The following is a 27,913-nucleotide window of genomic DNA, read 5'->3' as shown; positions in this document are numbered from 1 at the left end:
ATAAGACCGAGGTACTACTTGTGGGAGACAAGGGAGGGTTAGGAGATGTTGACCTGGTGTTTGGTGGGGTGAAGTTGCCCCTACAGGACTAGGTCTGCAGCCTCGGGGTTGTTCTTGATTCCAAGCTGTCCATGGAGGCTCAGATTTCGGCTGTGAGCCGGGCAGCTTGGTATCAATTACACCTTATACGTAGGCTGCAACCCTACCTCCCTGTTCAACAGCTCCCGCTCGTGGTGCATGCCCTGGTCACCTCTCGATTGGACTACTGTAATGCGCTCTACGTGGGGTTACCCTTGAAAACGACCCGGAAATTACAGCTTATACAGAATGCGGCGGCGTGCTTACTTACCAACAGCCGCCGACGGGATCACATCACGCCAGTGTTGTTTGACCTACACTGGCTGCCGGTTGTTTTCGGGGCCCGATTCAAGGTGTTGGTTTTAACCTTTAAAACTCTGTACGGTTTCGGCCCAGCTTACCTGAAAGAGCGCCTCCACCGCCACCAATTATGCCGCCCAACTAGATCAGCCACACAAGGCCTTCTCTCAATCCCTCCAACCAAAACAGCTAGGTTGGTGGGTACTAGGGAGAAGGCCTTTTCTGTGGTGGCCCCCACTCTCTGGAACTCCCTCCCATGTGACCTTCGACATGCCCCTTCCCTAGATGTATTCCGCAAGGCCCTGAAGACGTGGCTATTCCAGCAAGCCTTTGAGGTCATTGGGTAAATCACCATGACTCTGTCATTTATCGTACGTTGTTATTATAATTGCTTTTATATGTATTGATGACTGTCCAGTATTTTACCTATTGTTATTAATGTGATTACATCTGTTATTGTATTTTATCTCTTTTAATGTACGTCGCCTAGAGTGGCGAATTGCCAGATAGGCGACAAACAAATTAATTATTATTATTATTATTATTATTATTATTATTATTATTATTATTATTATTATTATACTCCGGCCTTCTCAGGATGGCTTGCAAACTTTCAAAGCACATTAAATTACATTTTAAACCATTTGATTCAACTGTCCTCTGAGCAGAAGAGGAAGAAGCCGCAGAAGCAAACTATCATCACCTCCTCCTCGTTAGACAGCCCATTCCTGTCATTTTAATGATGTGGTGTTGTCCTTACTGATCTTATATAAGCTGCTCTGGGAGCCTTGCCAACTAAAGGGTTAGGATAAAGATGCATGAAACAAATAAACACAGCATATAAAAATACACAAAAAGCAGCAAAAGCTGTAAGAGTGGCATTTTTAGAAAATTTTAAAAAGCCATCCAAACTAAATCAGAACAAATTAAATTATAGAGCCTGGGTGGGAAAACAGAAAGGTCTTTGCCCAGTGGTGGCTGGAGCCCAGTGGGACTGGCAAGGTGGAAGGCAGGGAGGTCAGCTGTAGGGCCACATCCACACCAGACATTTATTCCCTTATTTTTCTACTTTAAACAGTCATGGCTTTCCCCCTAAGAATCCTGGGAAGTGTGGTTTGCGAAGGGTGCTGAGAGCTGTTAGGAGACCCCTGTAGAGCAACAGTTCCCAGAAAGATGTAAAAGTCGATCCCTCTTCCTAAGGAACTCTGGGAACTGTAATTCTGTGAGGGGAACTAGGGCTCTCCTAACAACTCTCAGCACCCTTAATGAACTACAGCCCCCAGGATTCTTTGAGGGAAGCCATCACTGTTTAAAGGTAGAATGATGATGGAAGAAAAGGATGATGTGAATGTGGTCTACGTGGAGTCAAGTCTCATCCGGAGCCAATGACTGGGAGAGCCAACTAATTCTAATTTTGTCCCCCTCCCAGTTGGATTCCACAATGGGCAACACTAAGGAGGAGGCAGCTTACAGGCACCTACTGGAGGGGAGGCTAGTTAAAGGCAGCCTGAGGCTGTTGGGGCAGCCCCCTTTCGCCCTACTGGACAAATGGGTTTTGTCCATTAATGTCCGTAGTCTTTGCATGGTGCCGAAATGACATCAGAGTAGGCACCAAGTGAGCCTGTCTGGGAAGGGTGTTCCATAAGTCAGGGGCCACCACTAAAAAGGCCCTTTCACCAGTAGCTACCCACTGCACTTTGCCTGGAAGGAAGAATGGCCTTAGAAGATCTTCAAAATCCATGCAGGAACAATGAGGAGACAGGTAACACTTCAGCTGCCTTAGATCTAAGCTGTAATGCAGGAGCAGGGGACCTGTGGCCTTCCAGATGTGGTTGGACTACAGCTCCCATCATTCCTCACCATTGGCTATGCCAGCTGGAGCTGGTGGGAAATGGAGTCCGACAACATCTGTGTCAATCCACAGGCATCTCACCACTGCTGTAAAGTACAACTTGTATCTGCTGAAGCAAAGCCTGATCATGGGTTTCCAGCAGAAGAAAAGGATCGTTCTTTCTTCCCACAACTGGCAAAAACTAGCAGGGTTGTTCATGATTAATCTGGTGTTAAAGCTTTGGGCATGCATGTACACACACATCAGGAGGGCTGCTGAGGGATGTGAATGAGCAGCAAAGCAGTTCTGAGTTTTGCCCTACAGAATGGGAACCTCTCTCTCACCACATGTTTCTTAGAATGCAATGCAGGGCTTTCAAGACCATGAATATTGCAAGGGGTTTGGAGTTGCCTAAAGAATGACAAATTCACTTTTATTACAGACAAAGTATGTGGTGTTGGAGGAGAGCTTTGTGCATACCATGGACTGCGAAAAAGACCAATAACTGGGTGTTAGAACAAATTATCATTCATCATTAGAACAAACCAGAACTATCGTTAGAAGCTAAAATGATGAAACTGAGGTTATCCTACTTTGGACACATAATGAGAAGATTCACTAGAAAAGACAATAATGCTGGGAAAAACAGAAGGGAATAGAAAAAGAGGAAGGCCAAAGAAGAGATGGATTGATTTCATAAAGGAAGCCACAGACCTGAACATACAAGATCTGAACAGGGTGGTTTATAACAGATGCTCTTGGAGGTCTCTGATTCATAGAGCCACCATAAGTCATGATTGACTTGAAGGCACATAATAACAACAAATATATTGCACATCTGGCAAGATTTCCAGATATCCCTGCCAACTGTGAATGCAGATTTGCATTTTGGAGCACAAACTTTTAACTTGAGATTCCGGTGTTTTAGCCTTGTTGCCATGCCTTGGCAGCTTTGATTTGGGTGGGCATCAAACATGAAAATTCACCAACAAATGTACGGAGTCAAATGATGCAGTGCAGCCATCACCTTGATGCCGTAGGCGTGGGGTGTCCTGGAGGCATCTGGCTGGCCACTGCCAGAAACAGGAGGCTGGGCTGGAGGACTTTCAGCCTGCTCTGACAGGCCTATGGAGAAGTCTATCAACAGCTATCAGTAGCATCTGCTTTGCATGCAGAAGGTCCCAGGTTCAATCCCCAGCATCTCCAGGTAAGGTTGACAGAGACCCTTGTCTGAAGCGTTGCTGCCAGGCGGTGTAGACCAGGTGGGGAGAAACCTTTGGCCCTCCAGATGTTGCTGAACTACAACTCCCATAATAATCTCTGGCCATTGGCCATGCTTGCTGGGGCTGATGAAAGTTGTAATTTAGCAACATCTGGAGATCCAAAGTTCCCTGGTATAGATGATACTGAGCTAGATAGACCATGGTCTAACTTGGTATAGGGCAGCCCTCTACATTCCTAATTATTGCTCTGTGTAGAACTAGAACTCAGGGTTCATAAGGCATGCAGGGATGATGTCCTTGCCCTTAACGCAGAATCTCTCTCCCACTCAAGAAAAGCCAGGTGTGTGTCTCCCAGTAAATGCCACCACTAATCAAAGTTTTTTAACGATGGACCTGGAGCGCACAAATATTTACTGTACTGCTCCGGAACCTGAAGGCTATAAAGACAAGGAATTTAAGTAGGAGAAAGGTAAGATAAAAGGTGGGCCGTTTAAAGCAATCCGTGGCCTCCAGTCACATTTTACAAGAGATACAAAGAAATCACCTATAGGCAAGATTCTTCTCTCTTTTTTTTTAAGACATTTTGCAGATAGTTACCTTCTGGCCCTTGCAGCTGTTGATAAGGATAACAGCTGGCTCCTGGCCATGGAGACGGCTGGTCTGTGTAGTAGCCATGACCTTGTTTCATAAGGAGTTGAACTAATACTCTGTGGAAGCAGAAATGGACAGGCTAGCTTAGAATTTTTTTTAATTGTTAGACAAATTCATGGAGGATAAGGCAATGAATGAGTATTAGCCACAACAGAGAAACAATAACCTCAGTGTACAGAGACTCTGAACAACAGAAGTTGAGGACAAACCATGGTGGAAGATGCTCCCTTGTTTCCATGCTGGTTGTTTCTAATAACAGGATGGTGGGATAGATGGACTGTTTTGGTCTGATGCAGGAAGATACTTCTTACAAGCAGGGGGTGCTGTGGCCCTGGAAATACATGCAGCCTTCGGATCAGTTCACACCTCTGTCCCTCCCCTGGCAACCCACGGAGCGGGGAGAGAACGGAGGGGAGAAGAAGAAGACGTGTGGCAGAAAGAGAGAAAAGGGTTGACACCACCACCACTTTGGGCTCTGGCCCTACCCACCACTGGCTTCAATTCTGCTCACTTGCAGCAACTGGCCCCTGACAGATTACCTCCAAAGGAATGTGGAACTTGGCAGAAAAAAAAGTTCCCCATTCTGGTTATAAAGGACTAGATATATTAATGGTGCACAGGTCTGTTAGCATCAGTTAGCCATAATGTTACAATAGAACCTCCATGTTCAGAAGCAGTATGTGGGCACCAGATGCCGTTAATAGTTAGGGGATGAAGTAGGCCATCATCCTCATGCTGTCTGTCTGGCTACTAATTTGCAGATTACTAATCCAACCCAGCAAAGCAATTCTTATGTTCTTATTTTCCGTTTATTTCTTAATGCAGAGGCCGCCAGCATGTTGCCCACGGGTGCATAGGTGCCCACAGAGACCTTTGCTTGTGCCCTCAGGGTCCTATCCCTTCACCTACCTTGTCCCCACTGAAATTAGCTTTGAAAGAAGCCTTCTATTGTTGCCAGAGGAAGGGTTTTTCTTCCAAGCCTAATTGCTGGCAGGTTGGGGGAGAGTGATTGTTGCAGGGTGTATGCACATATGTGATTGTGGCATGTGCATGGCTGCAGTGTGTGAAGGTTGCAGTGTGTGCATGGTGCTTACAACAGTCTCTCCATTTCACAAATGTGGCCATGGGCCCCAAACGTGGATGACCCCTGACTTAACATTTCTGTCAAAATAACATTGCCATTATGGCAATGAGTACGCTTCATCAGTGAACTGCTTCCTGTAGATCTGACGGACGAACCCACCAAAGAATTTTTTTAAAAAAAACTAATGCATGAAGGAACACTACCCTAAAATCCAAAGTGTGCATTCTCATATCTGGGTGTCATAACATGTCTAACATCTTTATCACACATCATCTCCTCTCCCCAAATGATCAATTTCAGAATTTTTAAAATTCAATGCACACTGTCAACATTTCAGAATCCCTCTATCTCTCTTCTGCCTCTCTGTGTGTTTAAAACTTGTTGCCACAATCTTTTAAAAATGGTAATCTGTGCATCTCTCTGGCCATCCATCTTTCCCCAAAATGTAGATACGTGAAACAAATTCTAAAAGTCATGTTGGTCATGGACAGCAGTAGCACCTTTCACCTTGCAAAAATGGGCCAAAAACATTTATCTTCACTTAACATCACTCACACAATAGCTCAGTCCGGCTCCCATCCACCCCCCACTTCTACCCCATAATTCCTCCTTTATCTTTCTGGAGACACTGCACGGGGCAATAACTCTTCCATTCAAAAATTCATGTCTGCCACTGTCTCCTGATAATTCTGTAGGTTCACTGTTGACATTGAACATTGATAAAATCACCTGCAAATTGTGTGTTTACCTCTGCAATGTCTCTGGAACATCTTTCCCATCTGCCACCCTCAAGGAAAATACAATCTTTCCTTTCCCCTTTCTTCCAGTAGAAGAATTTAAATAATTTCTGAACCAGCATCTGGTCTTTCTTATCTGGTCCAGATTCCTTTGGGAGAGCTTCAGAGTTTCCACAAGCTTAATTCCTGCTTCCGCAGCACACAGGGGAAAAATTGGACTTGAATCCAATTCCCTGAAGTGCTAGTGTCTTTGTTAGTTTGTTTACTTGTAGGCAGGGATGGTGGAGAAATTCTACTGAGTTTATATTCAAAGTTGAATTTATCAAATTCGCACTTTCTGAAACAGTAAAAGAACCAAAACACAGGCATCCTTCAAAATTGGCACTTATCTGAATTTTGCGATGAATTTCTCCAACCAGTGTTCACATCAATGTATATTAGGATAAAAATGCATATATTGGTGGAAATAACATACATACATTACATTAGGAGAAATTGCTTGCAAAAAATGTGTTCATTAGTCAAAACTGCTTGCAAAAATGTGTTTAGCAGGAGAAATTTACACTAAAATGCCAAAGGACTTTCATGAGGATTTTTCTTCTTTAAAATGGCAAATTGGTGCAGAAGTGTTGAGAACTGAATTGTAGATTGGGAAATTTAGAAACTGAGAGAACCAAAACTGACAGATTTTCCCATCCCTAGTTGTAGGGAATTTGGAGGGGCTTTCCCAAATAGCATCCCTTACCTGCAGTCTGAAGTGGTACAGTCCTCCTCAGAATTCTGCAGCTTTGGCTCTGCTTTCCACAAGCTAACTACAACCCCCTCACAGACACACCTTTTGGCTCCTCCAATCCCTGTCTTTATATCAGGGTTGCAGAACCTGTGGCCCTCCAGACGTTCTTAGACTACAACTCCCATCATCCCCCTGGCCCATTGGCTGTGCTGGCTGGGGCTGATGGGAGTCCAACAGCATGTGGAGGGCCACAGGTTCCCCATCCCTAGCCAGTGCCTTCTGCCATAGCTCTCCCCACGGCACCGGCACCCTGGCAAGAGGAGGCTGCTGCCAAGTCCAGCTGCCAAGCAATTCTGTGTTCTTCAGTGCAGGGTCCAGGCAAAGGCAAATGTCCATATCGCAAGAACTGGTCTGCTTAGGAAGTTGCTCAGCCCAGCAAGCAAACCATCCCTAGAGCAGGTATAAGTAAATCTCCTCACCTGGAGCTGGCCAGTGGTGCACAGAGGAAATCCCGGTTTGATTTCCCTGAGATCACCATTTATGAGACCTGTTTTGGGGCTCAGTCTTGAAATTGTGTGGCCATGTAAACTGGTCCCTGCTCCAGGGCAGAGGGGTGTTGACCGAATTTGAAATATAAGGACTAGAAGCTTGAAGCTGGTGTAGAGGTTTCCTAAGAGGAGTGGGGTTGCAGCAGAAAAAGCTTATGATAAGGAAGATGCACCCAGGATGAAAAGGCAAGCCTGGTTCAGCCCTGGACACAGCCCTTGCTTTTGGTCCTGCTCCAAATGGCTGCTTTGTTGTCTTCACCTTGACGGTCTTGGGTTGGTTTCTTCATTCACACCCTCACATCTGAGCACACTGCACCTCTCTGCCTCCTGATTCCTCTTGGACTTGATTTTTATTTGATCCAATAATCAATTTCTGATCTTGCCTGTCTCCAGACTTACTCTTGGTTCTGATAAGCCGCAGATCCTCTGCCTGCAAGTAGAACCCTCAAGTCAGTTCACACCTCAGGATGAACCTCTCCTTTTTGCTCGGCACTGTGGTTTGGGGGTCATATTTTGCCAGAGGCTGGTGGTCCGACTGGAGTGGCACAATGGGCCAGATTCAGCCTGCAGGCTGTCAGTTCGTCTCGAGGGCTGTCCAGTACACCAGCCGATTCGTGGATCCCGAACCGAATTGGCTCAGTTCAGGTCAACCTGGGTCAGCCCCTGATCACCCCAGATCAGATCAGGTCCACCCAGAGCAATCCAGGGCTGTCAAAACGTGGGCAGTCATGCAGCAAGGAGAGGGGGGAAGGGAGAGACACATAGGCAACCTGTCTGCATCTCCTCCTCTCCCCCCCAAATTTAATTAGGCTTTTAAACCCTTATTAAACATGCGGTCAGAAGGGGGGAAGAGATGGAGGTCCCCTCCCCACCGCATCCCAACCCCATATATAACTAGGGTTTAAAATGCCCAGTTTAAACAAAGCCCCTGGTTCAATTTGGAGTCTGGATCCAGGTCAGGTTGGCCCCGAATTGTCTTGGGTCAAATCAGGGCCCCTCCAAAGTGCACACCCCTGATTTAATGGCTTCTTTGGGGTGATCAGATAAGAATCCCTTGTATTTTGGTCTCCTTTTTAAGGCATCTTTTGCAGAGCAACAGGCAATGAGGTGCAACTTCCTTTACATCCCATGCACAACTAGGGTTGCCAGGCTCAGGGCCTGAGACTGATCCTGTATCTTTAGGACAGCGTTTCCCAACTAGTGGGCCACCAGATGTTGTTTGGGCCACAATTCCCATCTTTCCTGACCATTGGCAATGCTGGCTGAGGCTGATGGGAGCTGTGGTCCAACAACACCTGGTGGCCCACTAGTTGGGAAAGGCTGCTTTAGGGGAAGAGAAAGTCAGCCTAGTGCAGGTGTTCTTGCAACACTGTAATGGGAAGAACCACAAGGTGGAATTCTCCCTTCCCCCTGCACAACTTTTAAAGATACAGAAGACCTCTTGGTTGCCCGGCCTCCAAGGGGTCTTCTTTATCTTTAAAAGTTGTGCAGGGAGAAGGGAGAATTCCACCTTGTGGTTTTTCCCATTACAGAGTTGCAAGAACACCTGCACTAGGCTGACTTTCTCTTCTCCTAAAGATACAGGATCAGTCTCAGGCCCTGAGCCTGGCAACCCTACGCACAACAGCTGTTCCAGACTGCTAGTGGCAGAATCACAGCCCGCAACCAGCCTGCTGTCAGTCTGTTACGATGAGACAACTGCTCTATGCCCATAAAATGCCTATAAAGATTTATCCTGCTTCCGTCTGTTAAGGCTTGGCCTTGGAACAGCAGCTGGGGAACGGATCTTTCCATCTGGCTCTATAAATCATGACTTCTTATGTTGCAGAAGGAACTGTTGGCCGGGAGGGAAGCCATTTACAGAGAGGGGTGAGGGCCATGCAACCCGCCCCACTTTCAGGTCACACACAGAGGAGGAACCTCCTTCCATGCCTGACACACACATCCCTCTCTGACCTCCATCCAGGCAAGCAGGAAACAGATCAGAGTTCAAGGTCACATGATTCTAGCCGGGCAGACACAGACCAAGAGGGTGCAAAGCCGGGCCAGTGAGGGGTGTGGCCTGGGGGTGGGGGAGACTCCAAGGGCCAGACAGAGAAGCCTGTAGGGCTGCACAGGTCCCATATGCCTGTTCCAAACCACGTGTGGTGTTCATGTGGTGGGGACAGCCCCATCAACCCCAAACCAAGGGAACTGTGGGGCACTAACAGTGAGTGCGGCACTTAAAGGGAAAGGGGGCTGGAACCCTGGGAGACAAAGGGGACCAAAGTCACATGCTAAGTGCATCCTGGGGCTGCTCTAGAAGCTCTCTCCCTGGGCTGCAGTCCAGTTAGCACAGAAAGAGGCTACTGGGCTTCTAAGTGGGCCTGGGGGTTACAATCCCATTAAAGCCACTGTGCCAACTGCACTGGCTTCCATTTAGCTCACTCCATCTTGCTGCCATACTGCAGAGGACATCAGAAGCTGTCTTGGTTGGTTGGTTGGTGGTTGGTTGGTTGTTGCAAAACCCCGACAGCATGAATAGAACACTTAAACTCAAGTGAGTTCCCTGGGAAGAGAGATTGGTTGATAAACCACTCCAGAAATTGTAGCTCTGTGAGAACAGGAGTCTCCTAACAACTCTTAGCACCCTTCACAAACTTCCTAGGATTCTTTGGGAGAAGCAGGGTGTTTTGTGTGTGTGTGTGTGTGTGTGTGTGTGTGTGCGTGTGTGTGTGTTTATCACAGCATGCAACCAGTCTAAGGATGTCGCCCCCTTTCCATTCCGCCCGATGAAGAACTCTGTGAAGCCCAAATGCTTGCATCCTTCTCCAACCGCAACCTAGGTCGGACCAACACAAATAAATTTATGGTGGAATAAATGTATGGTGTGAATGTGGCCTAAGTAGGCACCATGCGTCAAAATGATGCCTCAAGCTATTAGTGATTCTGCTGTGAGAATGAAAGGGAGGGAAACACACACAGACACCTGCAGCAAATTGACTGATGCTTGTTTAATGGAGTCAAAGATACAGGATGGCAAAAAAAAAAAAATCTGTGATGTGGTTTAAAATGTTGTTCGCGCCCTTAAATGAACCCCACAGAAAACACCACCGGAAGAAGACAAAGGTTGAGTTTAGGTAGTTATTATTTGTGGAGGTAATATACTGGCTTATCTGATCTGAGCGCAACCATATACATGTTGTACAGGTATACCCCGCTTTAACATACGCAATGGGACCGGAGCGTGTATGTAAAGTGAAAATGTACTTAAAGTGAAGCAATTATCTCTATGCATGTACTGCACGCAATCACCACTAGATGGCAGCGGCGTCATGACATTAAGTGTCCGTTATTGCGAAGCGCGTACGTTAAAGTGGGGTATGGTGGAGTATGGAGCATGCACTTTATAGCGAGGCGACTTTAAGTGAAGCGACTTTAAGCGGGGTATGCCTGTATTTACGGGCTATATGAAGAGGTAAAATATATTTTATTGGTAGGAGTATGCAAGCTTTTGAGTTTCACAGAACCCTTCATCTGGCAGAATGGGAGGGAGCAAAAGTTTTAGATACATTCAGCATGCTTGGTTGTTAATGTAAAACATGCCAATAATCCAGGGTGCTCTAAAACGGGTTGTATGTAAGCCACAATCCTGTTCAAGTACAGAAATATTGAAGGATATGCTGTTAGATGAAAAATTAGCTTCCTAGAAATCTCAGGTTTAATATATTTTTTTAAAGTTTCTAGTCCTTATGATTACAGAAATACGTTTGCAGGCATGTGGACACCACTTGGGGAAACTGTAGAAAACAGACATGATAATGAATAAGATACCCCGTGGGCAGGGAGCAGAACTTCAATCTCCTGCCTAGCCTCTTTGTTCCTCCCTGCAATGAGCAGAGACAAAACCATTTATGCAAAATAAAAGACATTTGCTTAAATTAAGCAGCTTGTAGGATTCAGCTTTCCTCAATGCGGAATTTGGATTCCTGGTGCAGGGTGTTGTATGTGTGTGCTTATCGCAGCATACAACCAATCTAAGAATGTTGCCCCCTTTCCATTCTGCCCAATGAAGAATCCTGTGAAGCCCAAACGCTTGCATCCTCCTCCAAAAGCAACCCAGGTGAGACCAACACAAAGCTATCACTTCACCTACATAGCATTTTGAGCAATTCTGGAGCCAAAATGGCAGCCACAGTCTATACAGATCTCCTGTGCTTATGTCAGCGGCCCCGCAAGATGTGCCTCCCCATTAACTGTAGCAAGTGTCCCAGCTCCGATCCCTCCGGAAGAAGTCGTCCGCCACAGAGACGGAAGGGGCATAGTCCCTGCAGTCCATGTTTGCGTAGGGGAAATATTCTGGTACTCTGAAAGCGTCCAAGTGCTGGGAGCCACAAGACGTGCAACAGCACGTGGAAGGAGGATGGCTGTACTGTGCGTGGTGCTGCTGATGGTAAGAGCTTCCCTCTGACGACGGGAACATGCAACTCTTGGCATCCAGATGGGAAGGGGAGTTGTAAGTGAGAGGAGCGAAAGGAGACAGCTGCGGTAGAGAGTAGCTGTAATCAAATGAGCTGGAGGGATCAGAAGAATCTGGTGATCCAGCACCCTAAAAAAGAAGGGAGAAGAGTAGACATCTAAGGAACAAATCAATAATAATTAAGGTTCCAAGCTTTAATTAGTTTATTTACTATGTTTATACTCTACCTTTTCTCCAAGGAACACAAGGTGGCATATGTGGTTCTTCCCCTCCACATCTTAGCCTCACAACAACCCTGTGAGGTAGGTTAGCTGGCCCAAGCAAAGTTCACAGCTGAGTGGCGATTTGAACCCTTGTCTTCCAGGTCCTATCCTGACACTCTAATTGCTGCACCACACTGGCTCTCTTTAATAAGCTTAACAGCCCAATCCTATGCATGTTTGCTCAGAAATAAGACCCACTGTATTCAGTGGGGCTTACTCTCAGGTGAGTGGGCATAGTGTTGCAGCCTTGATCAATGAGAGGACACAGGCCCATGTTTAACCGGTAAAAACAAATTTCAATTCACAGGGCTGTGAATTCACCCTTAACTAGGTGATTCAGTTTGCATTTCAAGCTGAATCTATCAAACCCGCAATTTCCAAAACAATAATAAGAGAACTGAAACACAGCCATCCTTCAAAATTTGTACTTATGTGAATTTTGCAATGCAGCTTTCCAGCCAAGCGATGTTTACAAACATTAGGGAAAGTGTACATAAAAATGAATGTATTAGTAAAAATAACATACACAAATGCATTATATTAGGAGAAAAAATTCTATACATTAGTCGGAACTGCATACAAAAATGTGTTTATTAGCAGAAATTTGCACTAAAATGCTGTGGAATTTTCACAAGACTTTTTTTTAAAAAAGCAGATTGCTGCAGAAATGAATTTATGACTAGAAAAATGAGAAGCCAAGAGAACTGAGATTGACAGATCTTACCATCCCCACCCTTAACTTGCAGCCCCGCGTGTTGAAATTTGCTTCTATCAAGTGCACCTTGCCTTTTCTATTTTGGGGTGCACCAAATGGAAATGGAAATGAAAATATGATCTTTGCCTTCTAAGAACAAGTGGGGGGCACAAATTCAAACCCTTCCCCTCCTGCCCATCAGTTGATGTCACCCCACTATTGGAGTGACATCAGGTGGGTGTGGTTTTTGAAAAATGGCCTTGGGGACCAAATCTGGACCCCCAGGTGGGCCAAGGTGGGCCCGCGGACCAGAGGTTCCCAACTCCTGATCTGGCTCATTATCTACATAGGTTGTGTTTATACTGGTGTGCTTTGTACATAATACCAAGCCATGGTTTGTTTCATCTAACTATGGTTTGTTTGAACGTCCGAACAGCAGACTGACCGGTTTCTGTAAAAACAAACAAACACATAATGTAAACCCATGGTTTGCTGTTGGTTTATGAACCATGGCTTGTTTTAACTATGGTTGGCATTATCCACAAGCCCAGCAACCTTGCTTAATGATGGTTTGTTTGGCCACCTCACCTCAGACACTTGTCAAGCTACAGAGGCACAAAGCAAGAGCAGCTGGGAAGCCAGCCAGGTTTTGGAGACAGAGGCTATGGCTTGTCTGCACATCTGTGGGATTACTTGTACTTGTTGAATGGACCATGGCGAAAACAAACCATGGCTTGGTGTTAGGTGCAAATGCAGCCCCAAGCTTCAGACAGAGGTCTTTCCCAGCCCTACCTGGAGATGAAAGGGATTGAAGCTGGGACCTTCTGCATGCGAAGCAGATGCTCTGTCACTGAGTGGTGGCCCTTCCCAGCTGGTAGTTTAGCTTTAAGACTCATACCTCAAAGACGACTTAAAACAGGCCAAGTGACTGTCTCCCTGTGAGCGACCTGCAGGGCTCCACCAGAGCCGCCGAGATTCTCCCAAGCTATTTAAAGCTGTTGACAGTCTTTATCCTACACCATCAACCTTTCTCTTGCCTTCTGTGTAAAACCCCAAAACATGGGTACTTTATAAGGCCCCGGACCCCCATTCCGTGGCACGAGGCCTGTAGAAACCAAAGCACCATTACCAGGTTTTGGCTGAGGTGGGAAGAGCTTGGTTGGAAGGTGTCCGGTGAACACGGCATGTTGCCCTGCAGAGCCCCCAAAGCAGCATCCAAAGGTTGCTCAGTCTGAAGACAGGAATCAACCAGCTGCTCCAAATAGCTGGGGATCTCCTCGCAGGCAGGGCCGTCCTGGAACTGCCAAGCTTGTAAAGAGCCAGAGGGAGAAGAAGAGGCAAGCTCTGCGTCTACGTAAGGGGCTAAGAGGGAAAGGAGAGAGAGAGAGAAACAAGACAGGAGGGTTCAAGGACAAGCAACCCTGATTTTAGTTAGATCACTTAAATATTTTATGCACCATCCTTTGCACAAGCCACAAGGCTATCGGCAGCATGCAGATCCATAAAAATCCATAAAGTAGCACAGCCTTTTAAAAACACATGACCAGATGTACAAGTTGTCCAAGGTTGTCCCAGGGGGTCTTAGACTCCTTGATTTTTTGGGAGCCTGGTCCCAGCAGGGTCCCTATGTCTCCAGCGTCCCACGAGCTATTCAGCATGAAAGGAGAGTGTGTTCGCCACTTGCTTTCTTGTTGTTTGCTGCTGATTGAAGCCAATCAGAGCGAAAGAATTTCCTATTAGCCACTACTTCAAAAAGTTGTGGAGTGTGAGAATTCTGTAACTGCAAAAGAAGAGACAGCGAATCCTGATGACAGCATCCCATCTACGTCATCAAGCAGTTTAGTAGCAGCAGGAAATAAAGGGGAATTCAGTAATTCAAGCAATATCTCTGACAGTGAGAAAGGACAGTCAAATGGTAATAATGATACAGAAGCAGAAAGCCGTATTCAAGTCTGGCCAGATTATTCTATAATCTTAGAAGGGGACATGGCTGTGACTATCATGAAGGGACCTGCACTTCTGAATTTGCCACTACGCTACTGCACATGACAAACCACTAAAGAACAATTACTGATAATAGAACCAGTACAGCAGTCAGTCCAAACTGGTACCACAATGCCCTGGTCTCTGTGCACCTCTCCTCCCACCGCAGGTTGCATTCATGACACATTAGTCCACCTAACCATCACCAGCCCTCTAGCTAAAGCTTCCTACATTCCCAGCTGTCCTAACTGTATCGCATTGCAATTTAACTGAAGAACACAGCTACAACCCAGAGTGGAATTAGGCATCTTATTGCCTAAAACTATAAAGAGATGAGGCCAGATGCACCTGTTGACAGGAAGTTCCACATACGAGGAGCCACCACTGGAAAGGCCCTTTCTTTGGCCCCCATACCAGGAGGGCCTCATCTGCTCTTAGGGCACTGAAAGGTCAATATGGGCAGGCCTTATACACTAGTGTCAGCCCAGCTACAGAGCACAACTAAGCCTCCTTTCTCCAGGTACTAAATTTTTACATATGCTTTTCTACATGTCAGGCTGCTGTTAAAAGCATAGGAGCAGGGCCAGTTAAAAACAACAAACGTTGACAATCCTACTCGCTACCTCTATTCATTTTCTTTCTTTTTCAACCATCAGCACAGGGCCATCTTTCCGACATTCACAATGAAAGCTTTCAGATCTCTTGGGGCGCCTGCAGACTCTCAGTATTTTTGAAGGAAGGATTCAAGGGCGTATTGGAAATTTAGGCTTGCACCATTTAGGTGTTCTGTCACCCTAGCACAACAAATCCACTTAAAAAACAGAAACACAGACTTTTTGCAGTCAGGAAATTGATGGGGAAATGCATTGAAAAGTGGGGGAGGAACAAATGATTAAAGGGAAGATGTAAAGCCACCCTGCAAGTAAATCAGGATGAACGCAGGACGAATGCTCATTGTCATATAATCACCCGGAAAACAAATGCTCAATAAAGACTGGACATTAACCTCTGCATAAGCATTGTGCAAGCAAATCAGGATGAATGGCAAACAAACAGGTCGCCTGGAGGAGTCCTTGGTGAGCAGAAAATTGAATTTATTTTAAGAAATAACAGCATGTATTTTTTTTTAAAAAAAGTTCTCTGCTCTTCCCAAAGTCTTGGAGAACATCCGGCTTGGGCCACATTCTGTATCTTATTTATTCTTTAAATTTCCCACTCTTTCTCTACAAAGCTCAGGATGATATATGTCGTCTCTCCCTGCAGTGCCCAGCACATTTTGCTACCTGAAGCACAGCTGAAATTTGCTGCAGCCAACACTTTCAAAAGATTTGCTGCACCTTCAGACAGCAATTCCTAACTTCAACGAACCCCTCAACCAAGAAAGTGTTGGTGGTTGCTTCACCTTTCTGCTTCAGAGGGCTGGCCCTGTCTCCACTAGGGGTGGAGGAGAAATCTGATTTAGTTTGCACTTAAAGGCGAACTTATCTAATCCACACTTTCCGACACAATACGTGAACCAAAACATGGCTATCTTTCAAAATTTGCACTTTTCTGAATTTTGCAATGCAGTTCGCCAACTTAACGATGTGTTCAAAAATGCATATATGAGGGCAAAGTATGCATAGAAAGGAATATGTTTGTGAAAGTAACACACCAAAAAGCATTATAGTTGGGGAAACTGCTTTGCAATGTGTACATTAGGGGAATATTGCATACAAACGTGGATCTTGCCAGAAATTTGCACTAAAATGTTGATGAATTTTCATGATGTGTTCTTTTATGAAAACTGATGTGGAAATATGGGACAATGAGAAACTGACAGAAGTGAAATCGACAGATTTGTCCATCCCTAACCCTGATGTCCTCTTTGTTTTATTGTCACAGCAGCATTATAGATTAAGCCTCAAGAGAGAGACTGGCTAAAGATGGCCTGCTGATCTTCATGGCCACGTGGAAATTTGAAACAGACTTCCCAGTCCAGATCTGCCACCCAAGACCATTCGGAGGCACAATACACTACACCCTGAAGTGCCCAGTACATTTAGGTCATTTCCAGGCAAACTGTTTATTGAGCATTCGTTCTTGCTTGTTTGCACAGAGGTTAGATGCTGCCAGCTATTTACTAAGCATTCAGTCCGATTTGTTTCTTGGGAGGCTATGCAAGCAACTGTTGTCCCACACTTTACAATGGATTTTCCGTACCACTTTCCTTTTCTCAAAAAGTCTGAGGGGGGTGGGTGGGATTGGTTTGTTGCAAAAGACCCCAAATCTACTTGAACCGAGCAATCTGAATTTCCCGGTATGTCATTGACTCCAGTCCCACCCAAAAATAACAATGGTCTGGAAGCTCCCAGAACAATATGGTCAAGGGAACATCAAAGAAACAATCCATAGAGATCAGAAGGTGGAATCATCAAGGTTCTACCTGGATTCCGCTTTTTAAATGTAAAACAATACAGCATCCCCTGTATTATGAAGATGGGTGGGACTCCATAGTTTCGAAACACAAAAATCAACTCCCCTTCAATTACACCTCATTTAAAATCCAAAGTGTCACTCACTCTTGCAAAAAATAACGTTATCCATTGGGTTCCTCTGCAATCTTGAAGCTCTCATGCACATAAAGTTACTTGACTCATGCATGGATGTGTCTGTGGGATGGTGGACAAACCTGATTATTGGGATTTTGGTGTTAAAAAATAGACGAAAGAAGGGGGCAGAGGTTTTTCTTCTTTTTACCAAACCCAAAGAAGGGTGTGAGAGTCTCAAATTGTTGGAGTAACATATGCAAACAAACTCAGCACCTATAGAAATACACACACACACACAATATCCATCATTGCCCTCAAGATATATGTGTGTGTCTGTGTGTTTGCAAATAAGCCAGTTACAGGTTTGTTGCTGTCATTTTTAGCTACCAACAACATCACAAGGACTAAGAAACAGCCAAAATTCCTGCCTCTTAAATCTTGTTGCCTCTTGGGACAGTTCTTGCATGCCAGGAAGGAACTCATATAAACTGCAAAAAGATGAACCCCCTCTGAATTTACAGGAAGAGGGGGAGAGGGAGGGAGGGAGGGAGAAAGGAGGAGCGTAAAAGAAGCAAACCTGGAGTGCTGGGAATTAACTGGCCAACAGGAGTACCCTAATCTGCAAGACCCCCTCATCACAAAAGCAAGGAGGGGGGGGAGAGAAAGTCCCTCAACATGGTCCCTTATTTCCCTTCCGACTGACTCTTCTGGAGACAGAACAGGTCTAAAGGCCGTCATCAAACTGAGCTGGAGAGGCTGTGTGTGTGCTGTGGGGTGGGGATCCTTGCTAGTTCACCCCCCTCCCGTGTGTCCTCATCTGCATTTAGCAAAGCTCTTTCCACCCTTCCGATTGGCCAGGTTCCTAATTAAATGCCAAGGGGCAGCCTCCCAAGCCTGGATTCAAGATGCGGCCTCTGGGAATAGGGATGGGAAATCCAGGAAAGAAGTGGGATCTGTGAAGGGGGGAGGGCATGGGGGGGAGAGAGAGAGAGAAAGAAGACCTTTTTTTCTTTTGGTACCAACCTGCCCAGGGAGGGGAGAAAGACTCCGTGAACTGGACACTGCTACCACTGCCTTCTCCGGAAACCTGAGAACACAAGGAAGGAAGCAAAGCACAGCTGGGTGTTTCTCCATTTAAAAACCAGAAGGACTTTCTTGCTTCCCTCCTTTCCCCCCTTCCTTCCTTCACCCGCTTACACGGTGGAGGTAAGTCCAGGCTTTCTCTCCAAGAGCAACACACCAAAGGAGTGGGGCTGGGGGATGCCTAGGAATAAAGGCAGATCTTGCTGTTAGCTGGGGGAGGGTGAGGCTGGGGGCATGGTAGCTGCGTGTTTGTTACTCTGTTTGCTAACCAATAGGAGCCGCCTGCTCCCGCAAGCTCTACAAATATCTTTTCTAAAAACATGCAATTCCTGACATCAGCTAAGAATGCAGTGTGCTGTGGCTGCGGTTTGCCATGGGGCAGGTTCAACCTTTTTTTAAAAAAAAGCATATTTTCAACACACCTCTGTGTAGCTTATAGTGAACCTGTACTGAGGCAGGAAATACAAAAAAAGTCATTTGGAAGGTCATCCACACAGCTAGCTGCCCCTATCTGCAGAGTGTGTCCCCCTGGAATTTACAATCCTGTTTTCCTGGGACACAGTTAAATCCACAAAGGCTGGCTCTGTGGGAGACAAACAGCGGATGCTTTGAACGCCAGAAGTCTTGGGGCTGGCACCCAGAGTCCACCCAAAGAGGAATTTGAAAGCAAATGTGAAGGTTCCTCCATGAATGAGGGATTCTTGAGAAGATGAGCGAAATTCTCCCAGAGGGGGTAGAGTTTCACATTCCCTCTGCTTCTTGCCGGGTTTGACCAAAACAAAAGCCGATTTCAAGCTTTTTCCCTGTTCAGGTGAAACACCAGAAAGAATTTTGAGATGAGCCCCAAGAAAGCTAATGAAATTTCTCAGAAGAAATGCTGTATATCCTTGCAAAGAGCCCTCTGCCCTGTGCTTTTAAATATGAGGTGCCCTCTGGGGTATTTATTGATTTGTGCATTTATTTATTACACTATTGGTATTATTCCAATGCATGGAACCCTCCCAAGACAACTAAGAAACTTTTTAAAAATGGGGGGGAATGCAAATATGAAACATTAAATTAAAAAACAGTATCAGCCACAGAAATGAGGCAGCGTCACAGAGCCATCAGGAATACAAATTGGGATCATTTTTAGTTCTTCTCGTGGGAGAAAAAGAAGGGAATGAAAATGACAGAGGAAGAAACCTCCAACAGAAGGATGGGCGAGTTTTGCTTTCACCAGAGGATCCCAACCTGACCTGGCTGTAGCAAACACCATAAATCCGGATTACACGGGGAGGGCATATAAAAGCTATGAACACACCACACATTTAAAGCACATTCCTCCCCACTCACACACACAGACACAAAGAATCCTGGGGACTTAGTTTGTTAAGGGTGCTGGTTAAGGTGTTGGATTACTACCTGGGAGACCAGAGTTCGAATCCACGCATAGCCATGAAGCTCACTGGGTGACCTTGGGCCAGTCACTGCCTCTCAGCCTCATGAAAACCCTATTCATAGGGTTGCCATAAGTTGGAATCGACTTGAAGGCAGTATAAGGGGTAAACTACAGTTCCGAGGATTCTTGGGGGGAAGCCGTGCGCTTTAAGTGTATGGTGTGTAGGTAGCCACAGGCTGGTATTTTGATGCTGATGATATTACATGGATACTGCGTAAAACCTGCATTGATGAGGAGCGTCAGTCCCACAACAACCACCTGATTTGGAGCACCCCCAGTCACCAGTGCAATTTCCTAAGAAGCCAGAGCATCCCAGGGGGAACTTGACTGAAAGGGACAAGGCACATTCTTCCAAGACGTGGAGTAACAGCTTCTGCCCAGCTCTGGGCTAGGTTGTCCTTAGCAAAGAAGACACAAAGAGTGCCCATGTGCTCCTTTCCATCCTGCAAAGAACAGGCACTCTCTTCAAAAGTGGAAGAGGAGGTGCCAAGGAGGAAAATTAATGCAGCGGGAATCACTGCAACCAGTGGATGAATCAGAAGTAGTGTAACTATCCTGAAGCAGTATCAGGAATACTTACTTGCAATAGAAGGTGCAAGGCAAGTGCATTTGCAAATGAATAAAGCTTCGATGTCTGCTTGAATACCAGCAAATACGAACAAATCAGTTCATTCCAAACTTTGCTTGCCAGGAAGAAACACAAAAGCAGCTTTTATTTATAACAAAAAAAGTTTCCTTTGAACACCTTGGGCCAAAGATAGGTCCCCCCCAGTTTGCTCGAAAAGTCTTGTCCTATTTTGAACGCTAATTGACCCTCTGTTGCTGTCTCTTCTGTCTCCTGCAGGGGGCCATGGCATCATCAACACAGCTGCCTTGACTGTGTTCTAAAACCACCTGGTTAGATAAGAAAGCGGCCATTGGCTCCTTACAGCACAACTAAAAAACTAAACTACATTTATCCACGTTATAGCAACAGGAGAGCTATCTTTAAACGGGCTGTTTCAGTGCTAAAAGGGATCGGTTCACAAACGCACTCTATTTGAAATTGCTGCTTTCCAGACTGCCCAGTTTTTTAGGCTGTAAACACACTAGTCGCCAGATCAAAGCGTTTCCACTAGCCACACCTGGAGAGGGAAGGGGTTGATCTGCCGATCAGTTGCTAAATCAGTTTGAAACTGAATTTCAAAAAAAACAAAAATAAAAACAGCACTCGAGCTGCTCCCACCAAGTTTTACAGTAAAAAGGGCTGGGTCTGACTAGCGTCGCGTGCCCCCATTTTCAGAAGAGAGAAGTGGAGACACACGTACCAGCAGATCAAGGGGTGTGTTTCTACCTTTAGACAAAGTACAAACTTGTTGTCCAAGGAAAACAGGTGGGGACTGGATTTAATCTGGGGAAGAAGGAAACAACCCTCCAGTGCAGTGAACATGGAATCAGTATTTGGCTGGCTTCTTCTTCATGCAAATTACTAAAGCAGCGTAAGCCAAGAGCTCACTGTACGCAGAGCAGCTGAGCAACAAGCTCTGTGCGACTTCTTCCGTCCTTGTCTTGCAGAGCACACTGAACACTTGCCCGTCTTCCCATGGAAGCTTTAGCCATTGTAGGGATGGGGACCCTGTGGCCCTCCAGGTGTTGTCGGACTCCAAATGCCATCAGCCCCAACCAGAATGGCCAGTGATCAGAGATGATGGGAGCTGTAGACCAAAACCATTTGGAGAGCCTGGTAAGCTCCCTGTTCCTGAGTTACAACATGGCCCTTGTTACTTTGTTAGTGCTTTGTTAGTGCTTTGTAACTTTAAAGAAGTGATAATACAGGGAGCTGCACTGCAAAAGGCCAAACTGTTTGTCTTAGTTCAGCGTTGCCTACTCTGACTGGCAGCATCTCTCTCCAGTGTCTCAGGCCCAAGTTTTTTCACCTGATCCTGCTGGGGATTGGGCCCTTCTGCATGCAAAGCAGGTGCTCTAGCACTGAGCTGTGGGCCCTTCCACTACATCAGTAGGCCACAGGAATTCTAGTTTTCAAAAAAAGAGACCATGCATGTCTACTCATGGCTTGACCTGCTGGAGCATGACAGGAACTGTTGTTGCCTGGGATCTTCAGTTGGCCTAACGGTACCCAGAATGGAAACTTCACAGGGTTGTTCGGGGCCACAGCATCCCCGAGTCTCTGAATCATGTACTACTCTCTGCTGCTTTGAGGCGGCAGCCCCTGCAGAAACTCTGAGCCCAGTTCCCGAAATGGGATTTCCACTTCCACAGGCATGCACTGCAACAGCTGAACCGCAGTGCCACACGCAGTGCCACACACCTTCCAACTCTACTATTCTGTGATTCTATGACTGTGTACAAGTACACAGAGGGGCCCTCAGCACTGGGATTCACCCACTTTTACTGCTTTCTTCTGGATTTAAAATTTCTGCTTTCTGCAACCCACCCACAGAAAAGGAAGGGTCCATGATTCAGAGGCACTGCCTGAACTTTGCAGAAGACTCCACATTTGATGTCCAGGATCGACTGGGAATCTGGAGGGCCACTGCCAATTACTGTAGGCAATCCTGAGCTAGATGAATGAGTGGTCTGACTCTGCATACAGGAGATTCCTGTGCTCTTCTTACCATTCCCTGTTCCTTTTACAAACAAAAGGGAAAAACAAAACTGGCAGACTTGGGTTGACACCAGACTGGTCAGAAAATACTGCTCAAGCAACAAATGCATTAATTTATGGGAACAAGAGAGTGCCTTATAGCTGCTGGTTTACAGATACATGCTTATTGCTCGAGGAGTGACGGGTATATATGAACGGACCACTGCAGAGAGGACTTTCATGCGGCTTTGCATCACCTCCAGCACAATGCTTTGAAGAGTCAGGCCCAGTCTCAACAAACATCATCACAAAGGAAACTGTTTCTAGACTGTGCCACTTCAGGAGGAGGGTGGCATAGTTGAATGCTCTTGCATATTTTTAATCCTTGCACAAAGAAATCTAGTACGCCAAGGAGGATAGCCCATGCTTCTCCTTGACATGCTAGCTTTCTAAGTGGAGGGATTATGATGATTGGTAGGTAGGAAAGGATTCAGCTCTGCAATCTGAAGTGGTGCTATCTGAGAACAGCTGTTTGACCAACCCAGGCTTCTTGTTCACACATGTTCAAGTGTTGAGCAATCAAGTGGCATGGTGCATGCCACATTACTTTATTTTTTTTAAAAAAGATAGTAAGCTATTTGACAGCTATTATGCAAATTGTCACAATTGTGAAAGAGGAGAGGGTGCTTACGGCTTCATCTGCTACAGCCTGTTTGGCTCTCCTCTGTTGCAGAAGCTCCTTCACGGTAATCTTGACTCGGACACCTTGATAGACCTTTGGTTTTCCTGAAAGGGTAGCATGAACGATAGGATTTTTGCAGAGAAGGAAAACAAGATCCGAACATGGCTGCAGTATATATGTTGAACAGTGAGAACTGAGTTTAGGGTTCACCAGCCCTGAGTCACAACTCCCTTAAAGCAAGTGATTCTGCACTTTAACCATTTGGGGGAGGGGGCTTAAGGTCTAGGCCTGACTTTACATCCTTGAAGAATTTCCTCCTTTATCTTGGCAGGAGTGAGCTGCAAATCATGCTGGATTATAATATGAAAAAACAAAACAAAACCCTTAAGCCTTAATCATTCAGTCTGAGCCTTTGTATGTTTTTATTGGATTGCTCTGTTGTGTATTTAATTATGTATGTTTATATTTTAATGCTTGTGTAATTGGTTTTTATACTTGTAAACAACTTAGGTGCCTATTTTGGCATAAACTGTATATAAATTAAATAATAATACTCAGAAGTACATCCCACTTAATTTTCAATAGCATTTACTCTCTTATGCTGCAGCATCCCAACTCCACTTACCTGGGAATAAACTCTTCTGAATTCACTATGACGTACTTCTGAGTATACACGGTTAGGGTTATGCTGTAAAACGCTCACAGCTATTCCTTTACACTCACAACTGCATTACCACTTATCAAGCTTTCATCAATACCTTTAAAAGGAGGCAATTGCAGATTGTTGGACAAGTCTAAATGACTAAAAGCACGTTGTTCAAACCAACATCAGTGTTTCTCTCTGAACATGTTATCAATGGCTTTGCAACCATTTCTTAGTTTGAAACCACTTCCTAATAGGAAACATGGCAAACATTTGTCAAATAAAGGTTGTTGTACACCCTGAGGCCTTACTCATGAATCAGTTTAGGTATCTATGAACCAATCAATCAAAGAACAATCAAGAAGACCTCATCCAATTATTGTCAAGTAATGCTGAGGAATCTGTCAGTGGTGGTGGTGGTAGCTCAGGATCTTTTTATCAGTTGCAAACTGGCCATTTTTGACGGCCCATTGTGACTTTCTTGTGCCAGTAACCCTGAATCTAAAACTGGGTGACTAGAGATAGCCTAAATTGAATTTCAAGGCTGGAAGATAATCCTAAAATTTTCTTATACAACTAACAATTCACACACATTTTGCATCTTATAGTAACAGAGATTCTTGTGGCACCTTAATGACTCGCAAATTTATTGTGGTATAAGCTGTCACTGGGGCTTTTATTGTGCGTTCATGATGATTTGTGCTCGTGATGGTATCAGAGCACTTACACACAATCCTGTTTTCAATAGTGTTTGCACTTGCAAAAGGTTTGGGGTGGACATATCGCTTTCTTTCTGAGTGATGTCCTGTAGCTTCTTGCTAAAATCCCACACCCTTTTTATACCACACGTTCTGGGGTCGTCGTCAGTTTCTTATCCTGCTTTTGTTGCACTATAGCACAAGATTGCCCATCCGGCGACAATAATGTGACAATTATGAGATTTACAGCACAATTCAAACCCAAGATCCGTCAGGATAAGCGAATTTGGAATAGGCAGTGTTGCGAGGCAAGGAGAGACTTACACCTATTCGGAACCTCTTTCAGCTTAGTTGGATACAACCCCATGGATGGAAGGACCCCCTGAACACAGGCTGGATTGTTTCAGTGGTCTGTATAGTGCTTTGCTCATGCTGACTAAGAAACAGTGCAGTCACGTGGCTGGCAGAAGTCGTGGTACCATCTGAGGAAGGGCTCATCTACACGATGGTTTACTGTGTGTTTAGTGCTACTCACATCTCCTTTTAATTTGCATCATTTACATGACATTATTGGCAAACAGAAGCTATCATGCAGTTTCCCCCCTTTAAATCTGTACTAACCAAATCCGCGGACAATTCGAAAAGTGGAGAAAAAGATTTTAGGGCAGGCATCCTGGGCCCTCTCAGCAGAATGAGCAGCCCCTTGCCTCCCAAACATACCAAGGCTGGCTTGCCACATTTTGGTGCGTATATGTTTCACTGGGCAGAGTTCTAATAACATAGCAACCACCACCACCCCATTAGGTGTGAGCCCTTATAAGATTTCCTGAAGATATTCTGGCTCCAGGTGTTGTGAACATGCTGACCAGCTTCCAGAATAAAAGGACGCCCTCTAAAAGAAGGGAGGGCAACTTGGGACCTTCCAGATGTCATTGGCCTCCAACTCACATCAGCCCTGACCATTGGCCAACCTGGCTAGGGCTGATGGGAGTTGGGAGTCCAGGGATGGCACCTAAAGGGCTGCTGGCTCCAAAACGTACAACAGGCCATCCCTTCTTGTTTGAATTTATGGCCCAGATGGACATGTGAAGCAAGCACTCATAAGGGCCTGAAGCGCATCTGATTAGAGCACCTGCTTTGCATGCAGAAGGTCTGTGGTTCAAGTCCCTGGGATCTCCAGGTAGGGCTGGGAATGTCCCCTGCAGAGCCGCTGCCAGTCAATGTAGATAATACTAAGCAAGATGGACCAGTGGTCTGACTCAGTCTAAGGCACCCTCCTCTGTTCCTGTTGTGGGCTGCATCCTACTCAGAACAGGCACACTGAAATTAATGAACCTAAGTCAGTCATGACCTTTAACTTCAATGGGTCTACTCTGAGTAGGTCTAGCTTTGAAGACAACCCTATGCGTTTATTTTCAAGCCAACACTTTAAATTATCGTGGAACTCTCAATACAGTGTTAAGTGGGTTCCCCCAGTGCAAATGATGTGTTATTTCGTTGCTGCTGGCTCCATGGCTGTCAGGGGCCAGGCCCACCACCACCTCCGTTAGCGCTGATTTCAGGCAGGCATAGCAAGCAGCAGGGCTGGCCAACCCTTTGGGTCTAACCCCCCATTTCGCCCCTGACACGTCTATATTGCAACCGGGTTTGTTCCCACTGTGGATTAACTATCAGGGCTTTCATGCAGCCCGGGAAGTGGAGTTTTGCAACGAGCCCATGACCTCTCTGCAGCGAAGCACCCTGAAAGTTCATGTTGGGGGCGCCCATTCGTCCGGAAAAGAAACTTCGCTTGGTGCGTAAAAGCCGCCTTTGTTTTGGGATAGGCGCGTGAGCCCTGAGAGACTTCTGGGAGCTGGGAAGGGGCCAGTCAAGTTAAATGGGGGGGGGAGGAGGAAAGCCAGGGGCCCAGATGGGGAGAGCCGGCTGCCAGAAGGAGCTTGCAAACCCACTCACAGTCCCCGCGAGGTTCGACAGGGTTGGGCTCCCCAGAAAGCGCGCGTAGGGTTGCAGCAGTAACGCCCGCTTGCTCGGAGTCCGCGCCGCGCGCAAGGCTGGGAGGGCTGTAAGAACTTGCCTTACGGCTGCAGACCCCGCCGCCGCTCCGGGGCATGGGCAGGGAGGGGAGCCGAGCCTGTAGGTCGCCGGGGGGGGGCAGCCACGCTCTCAGCTCGGCTCCGGAGGAGGAGGAAGACGGGAAGGGAGCGCAGCGCCCCTCTGGGGGGCCACGGAGCGCCGTGAGTAGCGAAGCCAGGGCGCCCGAGCCTGCCGCCGCGCTCCATTGCATTCCTGCCTCCTCGCCGTCCGCGTCCCCCCCTCTACTCCCAGCGCGCGTATCGCTGGGAGGGGCAGCCGCGTTGACTCGAGAGTAAGCCCCACCGGCTTCATTCGGGCTGCAGCTCGATCCGAGCCGCTTGACTCGGGAGTAAGAGGCCTTCGTGCCAAGGCGGCGGGCAGTGGCCGGCGGGCGGCTCCTCGTCTGCCCAGCCGTTACTTACCTAGCAGGAAGGAAGCGCCGCTGAGCACAGCGGAGACTGACTTCCAAAGAAAATGTGGCTCGGCTCGGGCTCCGCGGTAAATGTGCACGGGGATCGCAGGGGATTGCAAGCGTTATAAACGGGTTGATCCGCTGCATTCCTACCCTCCCACGCGCTAGTTGTGCACCCTGATGCGCGTTGACTTCGGAGCAAGAGCCGTCGAAATCAGTGGGACTCCCTTGCAGCGCGATCCTATGCATGTTTAATCAGAAAGTCCCCTCGTCCCAGTTATCCCTCCACCCCAAAAAAATCCTTCCTGCACCTACTTTCCTCCCCACCCGCAGTAGACCCACCTGAGATTCCCATTCCCTTCCATAGCTGCCTGTCTCCCCAAGCCACGCGGGAAATCCGCGCAAATTGTGCATGGAAAGAAGTGGCCGGCAGATGCGAGGGGGGGTGCGCGAGCGTAGAGGAAGTTGGCCCCGCGTGGATCTTGTTGCGCGGCAGCGCCGCTGCCGGACCCGAAAGGAATAGCATGGGGGGACCCTCGGGCATAAATCGGTTTTCAAAGCTCTCGGTATTTAAGAAAGAAGCATCGCACCCCATTAAAAAAAGGTCCCGTCTCCTCTCTCTGTGTCTCTCTCCCCCATTGCCCCACAGTTAGCCTCTGCTCTTCCTCCTGGGAAGTGGGGAGAGTCCCAGCGGCTGGCTAAGACCCGCTGTCGGAGGGGGGGGGCGTGCTGATCATCCCCTGAATATTGAAATCTTTAGCTAATCATCTGGCAAGCACCGTTGCTGAACTCTTAAATTGCACCAAGGGTTTGGAGGGAAAGACCTATTTTTAACTTGGAGATCAGCAGTCCCTGGCTGCCTGAGCAGGGATGCTTGCTTTAGAGGTGCAAATTTAACCTAGCGGGTTAGCAATGTCCCCTGTGTGTTGAAAAAAAAAATTAAAGAAAGGCGTTCAAAATGAAGTTTGGAGCAGCTGTAATCCAGAACATTTACAGCTGAGAAGCTGCTTTCTCCTACATCCTTGGTGCCATGATGGTGTGTGTGTGTGTGTGTGCAAGCACACACACACACACACACACACATATATATGAGTTTGCATCCTGATCGGTTTAATGTGCCTGCACTTAAAAACACTGATTCCATTGCTCTTTGCATTTTGGAAGCACTGACGTCTTTGTGCT

The 27,913-nt window shown here is 46.5% G+C and overlaps 1 protein-coding gene across 1 annotated transcript; it reads right to left on the bottom strand.

The window, feature by feature from the left end:
• Nucleotides 1-10,814: 10,814 nt before the first annotated feature.
• On the bottom strand, nt 10,815-27,149 carry POU2AF3 (POU class 2 homeobox associating factor 3). Its single transcript, XM_061592792.1, has 5 exons — nt 27,074-27,149; nt 22,915-23,009; nt 18,139-18,202; nt 13,731-13,963; nt 10,815-11,773 (listed from the first exon to the last, which is right to left on the bottom strand). The coding sequence occupies exons 1-5, from the start codon at nt 27,084-27,086 to the stop codon at nt 11,417-11,419; spliced, it is 762 nt and encodes a 253-aa protein (XP_061448776.1). The 5' UTR covers nt 27,087-27,149; the 3' UTR covers nt 10,815-11,416.
• Between the last annotated feature and the right edge of the window lie 764 nt (nt 27,150-27,913).

Source organism: Rhineura floridana, chromosome 12 (assembly GCF_030035675.1).
Source record: "Rhineura floridana isolate rRhiFlo1 chromosome 12, rRhiFlo1.hap2, whole genome shotgun sequence".
NCBI classification, from domain to species: domain Eukaryota; kingdom Metazoa; phylum Chordata; class Lepidosauria; order Squamata; family Rhineuridae; genus Rhineura; species Rhineura floridana.
Note: the sequence above shows the minus strand (reverse complement) of the source record. Positions and strands in the feature narration are given on the sequence as shown.